The 14,281-nt window shown below is 30.9% G+C and overlaps 1 protein-coding gene across 1 annotated transcript in view; it reads left to right on the top strand.

The window, feature by feature from the left end:
* The first annotated feature begins 259 nt into the window (after positions 1-259).
* LOC111697621 (uncharacterized) overlaps positions 260-14,281 on the top strand; it is a 31,089-nt gene continuing 17,067 nt past the window's right edge. The window contains exons 1-3 of the mRNA XM_023467722.1: positions 260-321; positions 1,797-1,921; positions 13,906-13,986. Coding sequence (XP_023323490.1) covers positions 261-321; positions 1,797-1,921; positions 13,906-13,986 — 267 coding nt within the window. The 5' untranslated portion in view covers position 260. The remainder of the gene's footprint in view (positions 322-1,796; positions 1,922-13,905; positions 13,987-14,281) is intronic.

The raw sequence follows: 14,281 nt of genomic DNA, 5'->3' as shown, positions 1-14,281 counted from the left end.
ACAGAATACATATAAATATGTTATTTGACTTCTTATTTTTAGTATGAAAAATGGGTTGAAAGTGGCACGAATCTGTCAGCTTACTATAAAAAGATAAATATAAACAAGTCTTATCAAATCATCAACACAAAAGAGGAGAATGTTTTCGGCGCTGGTTCCTATACAAGACAGCAAAAATGATTTAACAAGTTGCTGCATCAAAAATATGAATATCACGAAATAAATTTAAATTTAATTTATTATTATTTATTTCAGCAAAAATGTTCTACAGCGCAGTTAAACAAGAGATTTTATGCTTACTTGTTCTCTCAAGCTTGAGTGGTGAGTTCTTTAAAAGGATTTCTAACGTAATTTCAAACAGTCTCCATTAAAGGAGTGATTCACAAATACCACTTAATTCTCAGTTTGAACTGTGGTCGTAAAGGGTAAAAATAAGAATTGTTTTAGACACATCCATGTCTATCTATCTATTAAAAATCTGGCTTGTCCATATGTTTGTATTAGTACGATCGACTAAACCGATTGAGCCCAAATATTTTGTGGAAACTCATATGACCCAAGAGAGGGTTTATTGATGGCCGTATTTGACAAATTATACCTGGAAAAATGTCGACATTTTTATTTTTGCAAATCCATTTAAATAGAAAACATGATAAAACTAGCGGTTTATGAGAACAAGATGGTCGGCTTAAAAATCAACGGTTAAAAGCTATAATTTGTAGTAGAATAGATTTGCCCAAATTTTATGTGGTATCTCACGTGACACTAGGGCATGTGTATGACTGATCAAAATTGTGGATTTTTGACAAGAACAAATTTCGATATTAGTTTAACAATAAACAACAATGTCGATTTGAAAAAAAAACTTTTTAAAAAGAAGACTGCCCTGAAGGCATAGTTTTAAAAGAATTATTATTGTAATTACATTGATATTTCCTTGGAATAAAATTAAAAAATTTAATACCATTTTATACGATTTCATTTTAATCACATATTTTATTTCCGCAAAATTTAAACTAAATAACCTCGAGCGTAATTGGAATCTACCAGGTTAAATTGTTGTAAAATATTTTATAATTCAACTATTCAATTTAATAGACTTTTCTAGGTCAATACATTTAAAAGAATTGCATGCTTAAATGTACAATGTACAATAAAAAAACCTTACAAAAACAATTCTAGAACCTTTTGGAGCTTCAATGAATTTTGTAATGTTATATTATTAAATGTTCTGAAATTCTATTTATTCAATTAAGCATATATCCATATTTATATATTTAAAGAATCGGCTTCAAATTAAAATATTTTAATATATTTCAGGATCTTACTATACATGATGTTTTATGCCTTGCCTATATATATATTATTTTTAACTCTTTTCAGTTTAACAAAATTTACATTTTAGATGTTTAAATATTTATTTTCCAAGGCAAAAATTCAATAAAATGTGAAGTTTAAAAACTGAAATATATACTATGTATGTATAAAATCGAATTAATGTTTAAATTATTCAAAAAGACAAGCTGTAAGTTAAAGTTTACAAGCTATTTTCACGAGAATATGAAAAATGTATCCAACGTTGTTTCAATGATATATATTCTCCACAAACAGTTAAGTTTGAATAAAAATGTGTAAAAATTTGATATTTGTTTAAATGAAAACTATTATTCCTGTAACTGGAAACTAGTATTACATGTAAACTTTGACATTTTAGAGTTCTCAAGACATTTAGTTTAGAAAATGTCAATTCAGCATTTCTGCCGAATCAATCCATCAATCAAAAATATATATTTTAGAACTGCAGAGCCTGTCTAAGATAGCTATGAGAATTCCAACCTTTGTGCAGAGTGGAGAGAGCGCAGATTTGACCTGCAGCTACTACCTGGACAGCAACTCGTTATACAGTATCAAGTGGTACAAGGTATGTAGACTGTAGATTTTTTTGTACTAGATATGTACTGTCTGTAGATTGTAGAACATATACTGTACAAAAAGCTCCGAAACTCGTGTCTAATTTAGTACCAGTTTCATGTGCTGGGCTTTCAATATGGTTACAAACCACTTTGATAAAATACTATCCTGGGCTTTATCTCACTTCAAACCGGAGTTTCTGAGAATTTATTTTTTATAATTTTAAACAGTATAGATTACTATCATGGAGACCCAACAGCTTCTATACTGATTCAAAAATCCAAGAGTGTATATACAAGAAGGGTATCTTCACAATATTGCCGGGACAGTAGGCCAAATTAAACACACATTGCAATATGTACTTTTGACAATAATCTTGCGAGAAGTAAATAATTTGTTGTTGTACTGTGATGCCGTCTATAATCTGCATTAGATACTGTACAATTAATTCTTGCCTTAATTAAAAGGCAGTCCCGTACTTTAAATAATACAGAGTTTTCAGTAAATCTATTGCACATTTGCCTCAAGGAATTCAGTTTTTGCCACACATTCAAATTTTCTAATCATTATATCTTTACAAACTGATGAAGCAAACCTTTGAAAATTAGAATTAAAATCATTTATCTAAAAGAGTTTATTCATCAAAAACCTAAGGTTTACGATTTTTGGTTTAAAAAAGAGAGATTAAAAATCAGAGTTAGTGACAAAGACTCAATTCCTTTGGGTTTACTGTATTGCTTCCTGTATGGAAGCTATAGATTGCAAAAAAATAAATTATTCATGAGGGTTTCCTCAATTTTATTCTATAATATTGCTGTGTAAGGTTTTAACTGTGCATGAAATGTTTTTACTTTATTTTATTAAAAAATGTTTGATAAAATTAACATAAAAGAATTAAATGTTTAAAAGATGTCTGGTTCAAGTTGATGCAACTTTTTGTTGTTTATTTCTGCATTGTGTTTTTTGCAAAACTGAATCTAGGAAAATAAATTACCAAATGTTTTTTACTTCTGCAAAATAGTTCTTCATTTTGAATTTAAATAAAGGGAAAATCTTTTCCAAAGGAGATTTTAAGCTTTAAACAACCACATTAAAAACAAAACCCACAAAGCATTTCAAATTCAAATCCATTACTTCCATTATAAAACCTGTTATTTTTCATCAAAACTCTAGGAATTTTATTTATTTCACTCAGAGAGAAAGAAAAAAAGAATGGTTGGAATGCATGCATTCTTCTAAATATTATAATAGATTAAAATAAAATTGCAAAAATAAAAACCATGTTGAAAATATAAATTAAGTTTACAACTACAGTATAGTGTTGGATTGGTTGGTCTGTGTTTGTAATTATTTAAGGAATGCAGAAACTTTACATCAATTATTTTCCTAATAACTGGTATCTTCACTCTTTCGACTGGGATCTCTTCATCAACTTATGTCACAATGAAAACTTAAACTAAATTAAACTAAAGGAAATAAGTCTTTGACACCAATTCAAATTTTCTAATTCCTATATCTTTGTGAGCCTTTGATATTTTTAACTTGAATTATTTGATCTAAGAGAATCTATAGTTTGAAACATCTAAGGTACAAGACATTTGGTTGCAAATATATAGGAATTAGAAGATCAGAGTTTGTAGCAAAGACTCAATTCATTTTAACTAAATTCCAAAACATTTTGTATTTCAAAGTTTTTATTCTGAAAAAAATGCGTGATGTTAAACTTTACCAAACTTTAGAAAATAAAGAATCAACTTTCACTTTCTGCTATTTTTTTCCTACTAGTTTTGGAACCCCGCTTTGCCTAGAAATTTAGTAGTTTTTATAGGATTTAGTTTATTTAACTTAGACCTTTTAAATCAAGCAACGAACATTCCCGTGGTTCTACCAAAGTCACTAATCAAAATATAAGAGGCAAATTAGTTAAAGGGTTCATATTTTTAAATTATGATAAAAAACAAGCAGAGATTACTACTTTATATATAGATGAAACTGAAATAATTAAAAAATCTTACAAGTGGCCCAATTAAACGTGAGAAAAACTCAAGAAAATTGTCTGTGTACGTCGAAACATATAAAATGATAAAAAAAATTCTGAAGTGTATCACTACTTTCTTTGTATCTAAATGCAATTGGATGTTGAGATATTTGTGGTTTATATGAAAGATTAAAATCCAAAAAATTTTCTTGGGAATATTTAATTTTGATTGCGCAAATATTTTTAAATATTCATGCTTGTAAAATTAAGCTCATTTTAAAAAGGTTATCGACAAATCTGACATTTATGACGAAATTAAATCACATATTTTGACTGTTTTGTTTTATTGCTTATTTGTGCCTAGAAAACGTAAACCGCTGATCCGACCAGACCCAATTTTTGTAATGCAAATTTACGGTTTTATTTAATTCCCCTTCGATGGCCCGTGATAGTCATACCCTGCAGATAAAAGTTGAATTGAGGGATTTCTAGAAATAAATATTAGAACCACATTTTGATAAATGGAAGGACCAAGCTTCTCTTATTGTTACCCTATCTATATCCTTATTTAAGTGAACAATCTCTTGAGATGAATTCCTGGCAATATCTAGATAATGTGATTGCAGCCTTGTGAGGCCGATGATAGAATTCCCTAGGTCAAATTTAAGCAAGGAAATTCAATCTGGTATCACAGAAACATATATGGACTGTCTAGTAAGTTCTAGTAAGTTTTAGTAAGTTCTAGTAAGTATAAGTAAGTTCTAGTAAGTTTTATTAAGTTTTAGTAAGTTCTAGTAAGTTCTAGTAAGTTCTAGTAAGTTCGAGTAAGTTCGAGTAAGTTCTAGTAAGTTTGAGTAAGTTCTTGTAAGTTCTAGTAAGTTCTAGTAAGTTCTAGTAAGTTCTAGTAAGTTCTAGTAAGTTCTAGTAAGTTCTAGTAAGTTCTAGTAAGTTCTAGTAAGTTCTAGTAAGTTCTAGTAAGTTCTAGTAAGTTCTAGTAAGTTCTAGTAAGTTCTAGTAAGTTTTAGTAAGTTCTAGTAAGTTCTAGTAAGTTCTAGTAAGCTCTGTAGTAAATTATGAGATTAATAGGATAGGTCAAACTTGATTTTTGTGATCTTAAAAATGAAAATTTCCCGTAAATATAAAAAATCCACATATTTTAATATTTTCAATAAAAAGAAAGAATCAATACGACTAGAGACTGTTTTCTCCCTGTCTTGCATAATTGCAGTGTATGCCAATCCTTGGAATATTTTCTCGGTAAAGTTTTCTTCATTTCGTCAATTTTACCGATAATTGAACTATTTAATTTAGAACTAGTTTTCTATCAAATTTCCGATTATATTGAATTAAGAGCTTACTTAGTTTAAAATTATAAATGATTTAGCTGTCTGTTTAAGAGTAGATGGTAGACTGTAGACCATGGATATCTGTCTGTTGGAGAATAGACTGTAGACAGTAGATATCTGTCTGTTGAAGAGTAGACTGTAGACTGTAGAAGATATCTGTCTGTTTGAGAGTAGACTGCAACTGTATATATGTGTCTGTTTGAGAGTAGACTACAACTGTAGATATCTGTCTGTTTGAGAGTGGACTGCAACTGTATATATGTGTCTGCTTAAGACTAGACTGCAACTGTAGATATGTGTCTGTTTGAGAGTAGACTGCAACTGTATATATGTGTATAAATTTGAAAAGAAAATAACTCCATGGATTTGTAATCAAAGTGAAGGAATTTTTATCAAAAATAAATTAAATACTGATAAAGAAGGTAATTGTTTTTTTCATTAAGTTAAAACAAAAATCTATATCAGTTTATTAGTGCACTTGGTTGTAATTAAAGATGAATTAAATCGGTTTTTAGATAAAGACCAAGAACGCAATGTAATTATAATAAAAGCAGGGGTCCATATAATTCCCAAAATAGCTGATTTTCTCCATCCCAAAATAATGTTTTGCCCCCAACTTTAAGAAAATGCCCCCAATTGTATAAAAAATGCCCCCAAATAGAAAAACATTTTCAAATTCCACTAACACATTTGTCCCAATTGCCGCCAATTTGAAAAAATACCCCCTTTAAAAAAACATTTTAAATTCCACTAACACATTTGCCCCCATTGCCCCCAATTTAAAAAAATGCCCCCAATTAAAATTTTTTTTTTCAAAATCCACTCACACATTTGCCCCAATTTTCCCCATTTGCCCCCAATTTAAAAAAAAATACCCCCAATTAAAATTTTTTTTCAAATTCCACTAACACATTTGGCCCCATTTGCCCCCAATTTAAAAAAAAATGCCCCCAATTAAAATAAAATTTCAAATTCCGCTAACATATTTGCCCCCAATTTAAAAAAAATGCCCCCCAATTAAAAAAAATGCCCCTAATTTTTGTTAAATTATCATTTAAACAAAATTTGCCCCCATTTAAAAAATTTGCCCCCATTTCTTTCAAATTTGTCAATCCCAAATGGGATTGAAAAAGGAATTATATGGACCCCAGAATAAAAGTAGTAATAATAATAAATATTCCTTAAATATCAGGGAGTTTTTGCAAAGAATGGGGTTTAAGTTTATATCTATTTGTAGTAAATGCTGTACTCGTAAAACTACTTCCAGACCCGTATCCAGGGAGAACTCGCCAGCTATCAATGTCAAAACGGACACAAGCTCTTGAGCGATCGATGCCAAACCAATATGGGCTCGATTTTATCAGCTCTTAATGTCAACACGGTCACAAGCTCATCTATCAATGTCAAAACGGACACAAGCTCTTAAGCGATCAATGCCGAACCAAAGGGCACAATCTCGTATGATTCAACAAGGGCCAAATTACTCTATCACCGTAATCAAAGTGGAATATCTTGCAACTAATTTATATTTTTAAATATCTATGTTACAATCAACTAATTGCATAAGATCAGTGCCAATATTTTACCTAATGATCTGATCTGTGAATCCCATATGTTTACTCACAGCTAGAGCATAAATTAATTTATTTGATTTAAAGAATTTTTACTTTAAAGTCAAATAGGTTTGCAAATGTATATAAGGATTAATAATAAGATTGGTTTACAAAAAATGAAAGTCATATATAGATAAAGATAAAGAATAACATGGAATTACAAATGAATGTAAGGTTTGTATAGATAAAGATAAAGAATAGGATGGAATTACAAATAAATGCAAGTTTTATATAGATAAAGATAAAGAGTGAAATGGGTTTACAATGAATGTAAGTTTTATATAGATAAAGATAAAGAATGAAATGGGTTTACAAATGAATGTGTAAATCTTCTATGGATAAAGATAAAGTATGAAACGGGATTACAATGAATGTCAGTCTTGTATAGATAAAGAAAAAAAATGAAATGGGTTTACAAATGAATAAGTTTTTTATGGCTAAAGATAAAGTATGAAACAGGATTACAATGAATATTAGTCTTGTATAGATAACGATAAAAAATGAAATGGTATTACTATGAATGTAAGTTTTATATAGATAAAGATAAAGAATGAAACGGGATGACTATGAATGTAAGTTCTATATAGATAAAGATAAAGAATGTAATAAAATTACTTTGAATGGAAGTCTTGGATAGATGTAGGTATAATGAGTGAAATGAGATTGCAATGAATGTAAGTTTTATATTGATAAAGAAAGAATAAAATGGAATTACTATAAAGGAAGTCTTGTAAAGATAAAGAGTCTAATGGTTTAACAAATTAATGTAAGTTTTATATAGAGAAAGATAAAGAATCAAATGGGTTTACAAATTAATGTAAGTGTTCTTTGGATAAGGGTAAATAAATAATGAAATTGGTTTACAAATTAATGCAAGTTTTGTAAAGATAAAGAGTAAAGTGGGTTTAAATTTGAATGGAAGTCCTAATACAGATAAAGAATGTAATGGGATAGAATGGAAGTCCTAATACAGATAAAGAATGTAATGGGATAGAATGGAAGTCCTAATAAAGATAAAGAATGTAATGGGATAGAATGGAAGTCTCTGATGTTGAACGATTAAAGAACAATTGCAGCTAATTAACGAAAGTATTTAAATAAGTTTAAATATAGTTTGCTAAATATCTCTAGGGTTCATAACTTTATACTTAACCTGTAAACCTAGTTGATTGATCAGCTTCCATTCAACACAGGTTGCAAACAAACATGCAATATCAAATTAATCACGGGGNTTATGTTTATGATATTTATGTATATTGTTAAGTACAGGGTGTCCCAATAAACATGGAAATTCAGTGACGAATTCGATATCGTCTTTTTAAATAATTCTTTGATTTAGTATAGTGATACCTACTGAGAAAGCTGTAATCTGTAAAAGTTTCGTCTGCTATGTTTACATTTTGTTTGCTTATGTTTTGACTGCATACGGTTGTACTTAGAAAAACAAGAAAATTGCAGTACACAAACAGAGTAAACTTGTCCATCCTCACTGTTCATCTTGCGGAGACATTATAGACACATCTGTACAGTCTTTTACCCTTTTCATAAAATAAACTCAAGCAGACATCATAATATTATGGCTTTTGAAATTAGGTATTACTATGCTAGTTCATAACAAAGACGATATCGAATTCGTCACTGAATTTCCATGTTTATTAGGACACCCTGTATTAGGTTTGTTATTTTATAGAATTTTTGAAAAAAAACGATAAATTTCGCTTAAAAAATATTTTTAAATAAATATTTTTTGACCCTTCTTTCACGACCGTTAACGAGGACCCTTCGTTAACGATCGTTAACGGACTTTAAAAGAGAAAACCTTATCTTCTTGAAAAAATGAAATTAGTTGTCAGAAAACTCAGACTCAAAAGTAAAAATTTTTTAATTTTCAATTTAAAAAAAAACGTGACCATTTAGTAAACCAAATATATTTAAACTAGTAAATTGGGTATAGCAGGTTTAATTATCGAAATAAAACTAAATATTTTATATAACAATTAAATGCTTATGATTATACAATTATTGCTCATTACATGTTTCATGCCAAACTTTCAAATAAATTTGTAATTTTCCCAGAAAAAGCGCGAAATTAGTTTGCTGGACCGGCATTTTACGGTTACACTTTACACTAAACACATACAGGGTTTCCCAAATTTAATGAGTAAGGTGCGGAGACTCAATTGAAACCAGATTATCAAAGTTGAGAATATTTCCCCTTGGTGTCTAAACTATCTGCTATAATTAGGAAAGCAATCCTATAATTATAGTAGATATGCTGCAAATGTGGAATACTTTTAAGCTAAATCCTATCACATATTGTGATATTATATTAAAAATGTGCATGGCAATCCAACATATTTGCTGAATTGTGCGCAATCCTACTCTTTGTAACATGATACACATGTGCGTGACAACGTAATCTTACTCTTTTGTAACATGTTCACACGTGCTTGACAACGTAATTCTACTCTGTGGTACCATTCTACACATGTGCGTGCCAGCGTAATCCTACTCTGTGGTACCATGCTACACATGTAAGTTACAGCGTAATTCTACTCTGTGGTACCATGCTACACATGTGCGTGACAGTGTAATCCCACCCTGTGGTACCATGCTACACATGTGCGTGACAGCGTAATCCTACCCTGTGGTACCATGCTACACATATGCGTGACAGTGTAATCCCACTCTGTGGTACCATGCTACACATGTGCGTGACAGCGTAATCCTACTCTGTGGTACCATGCTACACATGTGCGTGACAGCGCAATCCTGCATTGTGGTACCATGCTACACAAGAGCAAGACAATGCAAGATATATGCTGAATTGTGCACAATCCTACTTTTTGCGTGAGTGACAATGCAACATGCTTTAATGTGCGCTGAACAAGTTTCTATAGTTCAATCCTATATCTACATATTTAAAACCTGTCAACTATTTGGGAGTGGAAAATAATGAAAATATGGTTTGCTCAATACAATGTCCGATAATAATGATTAAACGGAATGATAAATCATTATTTTAAAACTATAATTATTAATATAAATCAAACTGTAGACAGATATTATATATATTTATAGGAAGTCGATAGGTAGCCCATAGGAAGGAAAACTTTAAAACTTTATAAAAGAAGTTTGCTAAAAGATATTCATTATCGTTTCTAATTCTTGGATATTTAATCACGGGGGGGGGGCATACTAAAGGGGAGGGGGTCAGGAAAGCAGGGAGGTAGGTAGAGTGGGTCTTAAAATAGCAAGGTGGAAGGGGTCATAAGAGGGAAACCCCCAGGTTCATATATGATTCTTGTAAATAGTAAACCCATTGTTTTTTATTCGTTGATTGATCAATTGTTTGTATCAGAGATTTATTTTTTATCTAAAAAGCAAAATGTGTCCTCTTGTAGCTTTTGAAATGCAAAGTATTCGACTTTAGTCAACAATATGCTTGGATCTTACTCAGAAACCAAATAATGAGAAGGCACAACTTATTCTATGTTTTTCCTAAAAAAATGGATCAAAAGGAATTGGGTTATTACCACTAACTCTGATTTTCTAAACCCTAAAGATTTATAACCCTTTGATATTTCAAACTTAGATTATTTAATCTCACATAATTAATAGTTTGAAATACCAAATGTCTACGACATTGTGTTTGCAACATAAAAATTAGAAAATCAGAGTTTGTGGCAAAGACTCAATTCCTTTAAACTAAATCTTTGATTAACAATTTTTTGTAACAAATCGCTTTAGAAAGATCTGAGGAAATCCTTTCAGCCCCAGTGTTAAATATTTGTTAAGTCTAGGTTCATGACTTGAATTTGTTGCACACATCATAGCTTGTATTTATGTTTTGTTCAAAAGTTCAAAAAGTTTATTAGGTTTGGTAAGAATAATCTTTTTACCGTCCGGACACACTCCAGCTTCCCCTTCTCATAAAATTCGCAAATAGCTCACACTTATTTAAAATTCACAAATAGCTCACACTTATTTAAAATTCGCAAATAGCTCACACTTATTTAAAATTCACAAATAGCTCACACTTATTTAAAATTCGCAAATAGCTCACACTTATTTAAAATTCGCAAATAGCTCACACTTATTTAAAATTCGTAAATAGCTCACACTTATTTAAAATTCACAAACAACTTTCACTTTTGTTTAACTCTTAAACAGTTTATGATTAAGACCTGAGCTGAAAACTTTAGAATGTGTTATCCTTAATCCCAACCTGTTAATTAATCTGGAGATTAAATTCGCGAGGAAAACAAGCAATATTTAATCTGGAGATGAAGAAAAAGAGTGGATCAAGCATTAATCCCGATATCCACCATTCTAAAGTTTCCAGCTCATTAGAACGAATTGGAACACGTTTTTACACTGTAAACTCCCTTTTCAAGTACAGAACCGACAAATGTAATCAGCCAGAGCAAGCTGTACAGTACACAAACGTACAGTACACAAAATTAATCAGCACCTTCTAGATTTTAGTGATAAATTCACCATAGGTTCATGTCTGCCTTCTACTTTTTTGTTCTTTCAGAAAGGAACCTGTTTTTTAGATATAAGAGAAAAAGAAAAATCTAAGAATTCTTTGAACTATGAAAATGATCTTTAAATCTGTAAAACATGAACCTAGGGGAAAATCTAGAAAATAGAAAAGATTTTCTTTATTAAAGAAAAATAATTGTTTCGTATCGTTAATTAACAGCTACCAACGACATTTTTTCTTTTATTGAGAGCTTTCTTTTGTCTAGAGTAATTAGATATATAATATTGATATATCCTATCTTCTTTTTTCAGTTTTTTTGAATTTTTTGTTTTGATCTTTTAGCTTCGTGTCATACGATATATATACTCTGTTTTAACAATTAGTGAACGGATTTTTTTCCAATATTTACTATTAATTCAATCCATCCTATCTGCCCAATCTTCACTATTTATCCAACCTTTCCTATCTATACAATGTTTACTATTTATTCATTCCTTCCTGTCGATCCAATCCTTCCTATCTATCGAATCTTTACTAAGTATCCAATCCTTCCTTTCTATCCAATCCTTCATATTTATCCAATCTTTACTATTTATCCATTCCTTCCTATATACCCAATCCTTCCTTTCATACTAGTACTTCCTATCTATCCAATCTTTATTATTTGTCAAATCCTTCCTATCTATTCAATCCTTCCAATCTGTCAAATTCTTCCCATCTGTCCATGTAGGAAATATTGAGGCCCATTGTAAATTACGTTGAACTAAAGAAATGAATCTCAGTTTATAGAGTAACTCCGTACTGTTTATTTGGAGAGAGTAATCCAGAAATACTGTTTTGATAGGTCGGATCGTACCCATCATTTGGGATCGACATATACAGCTTATTGTTAGCTAGGCTTGTGTCCCTGTGTGGTATTTAGAGTGGATTGAAACCCTCTGTTGATAAAACCAGGTTGGATCGTCCCCATCAATTGGGATTGATATATTGCTTGTTTGGAAAGCTAGGCTTGTGTCCCTGTGTGGTATTTAGAGCCTGGATAGATACGTTTCAAGAAATTGTTATGGAGTAGGTGTTTACTTCATCTAACCTTTTCTATCTGTCCAATCCTTCCTATCCATCAAATTATTTCTATTCATTTATCTCTTCTATCTTTCCTATATTTCCTATCCATTTTATTTGTTCCTATCTTCCTATGTCTAATGTTTCCAGTATGGGATGCACGTATTTAAAGTTTGTTAAGGTTTGATGAGAAATTTAGGTTTTTCTAAATTGTTTGCTTTAAAACTTTTCTAATAGACTTCTTTAGCCCCCCCCCCCCCCNTGGCACCTGATTAATAAATCTATTGTCTAGGGTCGGCACCTGATTAATAAATATATTGTCTAGGGACGGCACATGATTAATAAATATATTTTCTAGGGTTGGCACGTCATTAATAAATATATTTTCTAGGGTCGGCACCTGATTAATAAATATATTGTCTAGGGTCGGCACGTGATAAATAAATATATTGTCTAGGGTCGGCACCTGATTAATAAATATATTGTCTAGGGACGCCACGTGATTAATGAATATATTTTCTAGGGTCGGCACGTGATTAATAAATATATTGTCTAGGGACGGCACATGATTAATAAACAATTTTCTATGGACGGGACGTGATTAATAAATATATTGTATAGGGACGGCACGTGACTAATAAACATATTGTCTAGGAACGTGATTAATAAATATATTGTCTAGGGTCAGCACGTAATTAATGAATATCTTGTCTAGGGTTGGCACGTGATTAATAAACATATTGTCTATGGTCGGCACGTAATTCATAACCATATTGTCTAGGGCCGGCACCTGATTAATAAATATATTGTCTAGGATCGGCACGTGATTAATAAATATATTGTCTAGGGTTGGAACGTTATTTATAAACATATTGTCTGGGGTCGGCACCTGATTAAAAAATATATTGTCTCCGGTCGGAACGCGATTAATAAACATATTGCCTAGGATCGGCACGTGATTAATAAATATATTGTCTTGGGTCGGCACGTGATTAATAAATATATTCTCTAGGGTTGGCACGTGATTAATAAACATATTGTCTAGGGTCAGCACGTGATTAATAAATATATTGTCTTGGGTCTGCACGTGATTAATAAATATATTGTCTTGGGTCGGCACGTGATTAATAAACATATTGTCGAGGGTAGGCACTTGACTAATAAATATATTGTCTAGGGTTGGCACGTGATTAATAAATATATTGTCTAGGGTCGGCAAATGAATAATAAACATATTGTCTAGGGTCGGCACCTAATTAATAAATAATTGTCTAGGGTCGGCACCTGATTAATAAGCATGTTGTCTAGGGTTGGCACCTGATTAATAAACATGTTGTCTAGGGTTGGCACCTGATTGATAAATATATTGTCTAGGGTCGGCACCTGATTAATAAATATATTGTCTAGGGACGGCACATGATTAATAAATATATTTTCTAGGGTTGGCACGTGCTTAATAAATATATTTTCTAGGGTCGGCACCTGATTAATAAATATATTGTCTAGGGTCGGCATGAGTTCTACAGGTATATGCCTGGTGAGGATCCTCCAACTAGAGTTTTCCCGGTCAAAGGAATGAAGATAAATGTAAGTTTTATTTAATAATATTTTTAATTATTTGTCTATTTATTTGTCTTTTTATGTGTCTATCATTTGTCTATTTATCCGTCTATTATATGTCTATTTATGTGTCTATTATTTGTCTATTTATCTGTCTATTATCTGTCTATACATGTGTCTATTATTTGTCTATTTATCTGTCTATTCATCTATGAACTTTTCGGTCATTTATCTGACTATTTATCTGTCTATTCATCTATGAATTGATCTGTCTATTTATAAGTCCATTTATATGTCCATTTATCTGTCCATTTATAAGTTT

Source organism: Eurytemora carolleeae, unplaced genomic scaffold, assembly GCF_000591075.1.
Source record: "Eurytemora carolleeae unplaced genomic scaffold, Eaff_2.0 scaffold69, whole genome shotgun sequence".
NCBI lineage: Eukaryota > Metazoa > Arthropoda > Copepoda > Calanoida > Temoridae > Eurytemora > Eurytemora carolleeae.
The sequence above is the reverse complement of the archived record's forward strand: the minus strand, read 5'-3'. Positions and strand labels throughout refer to the sequence as shown.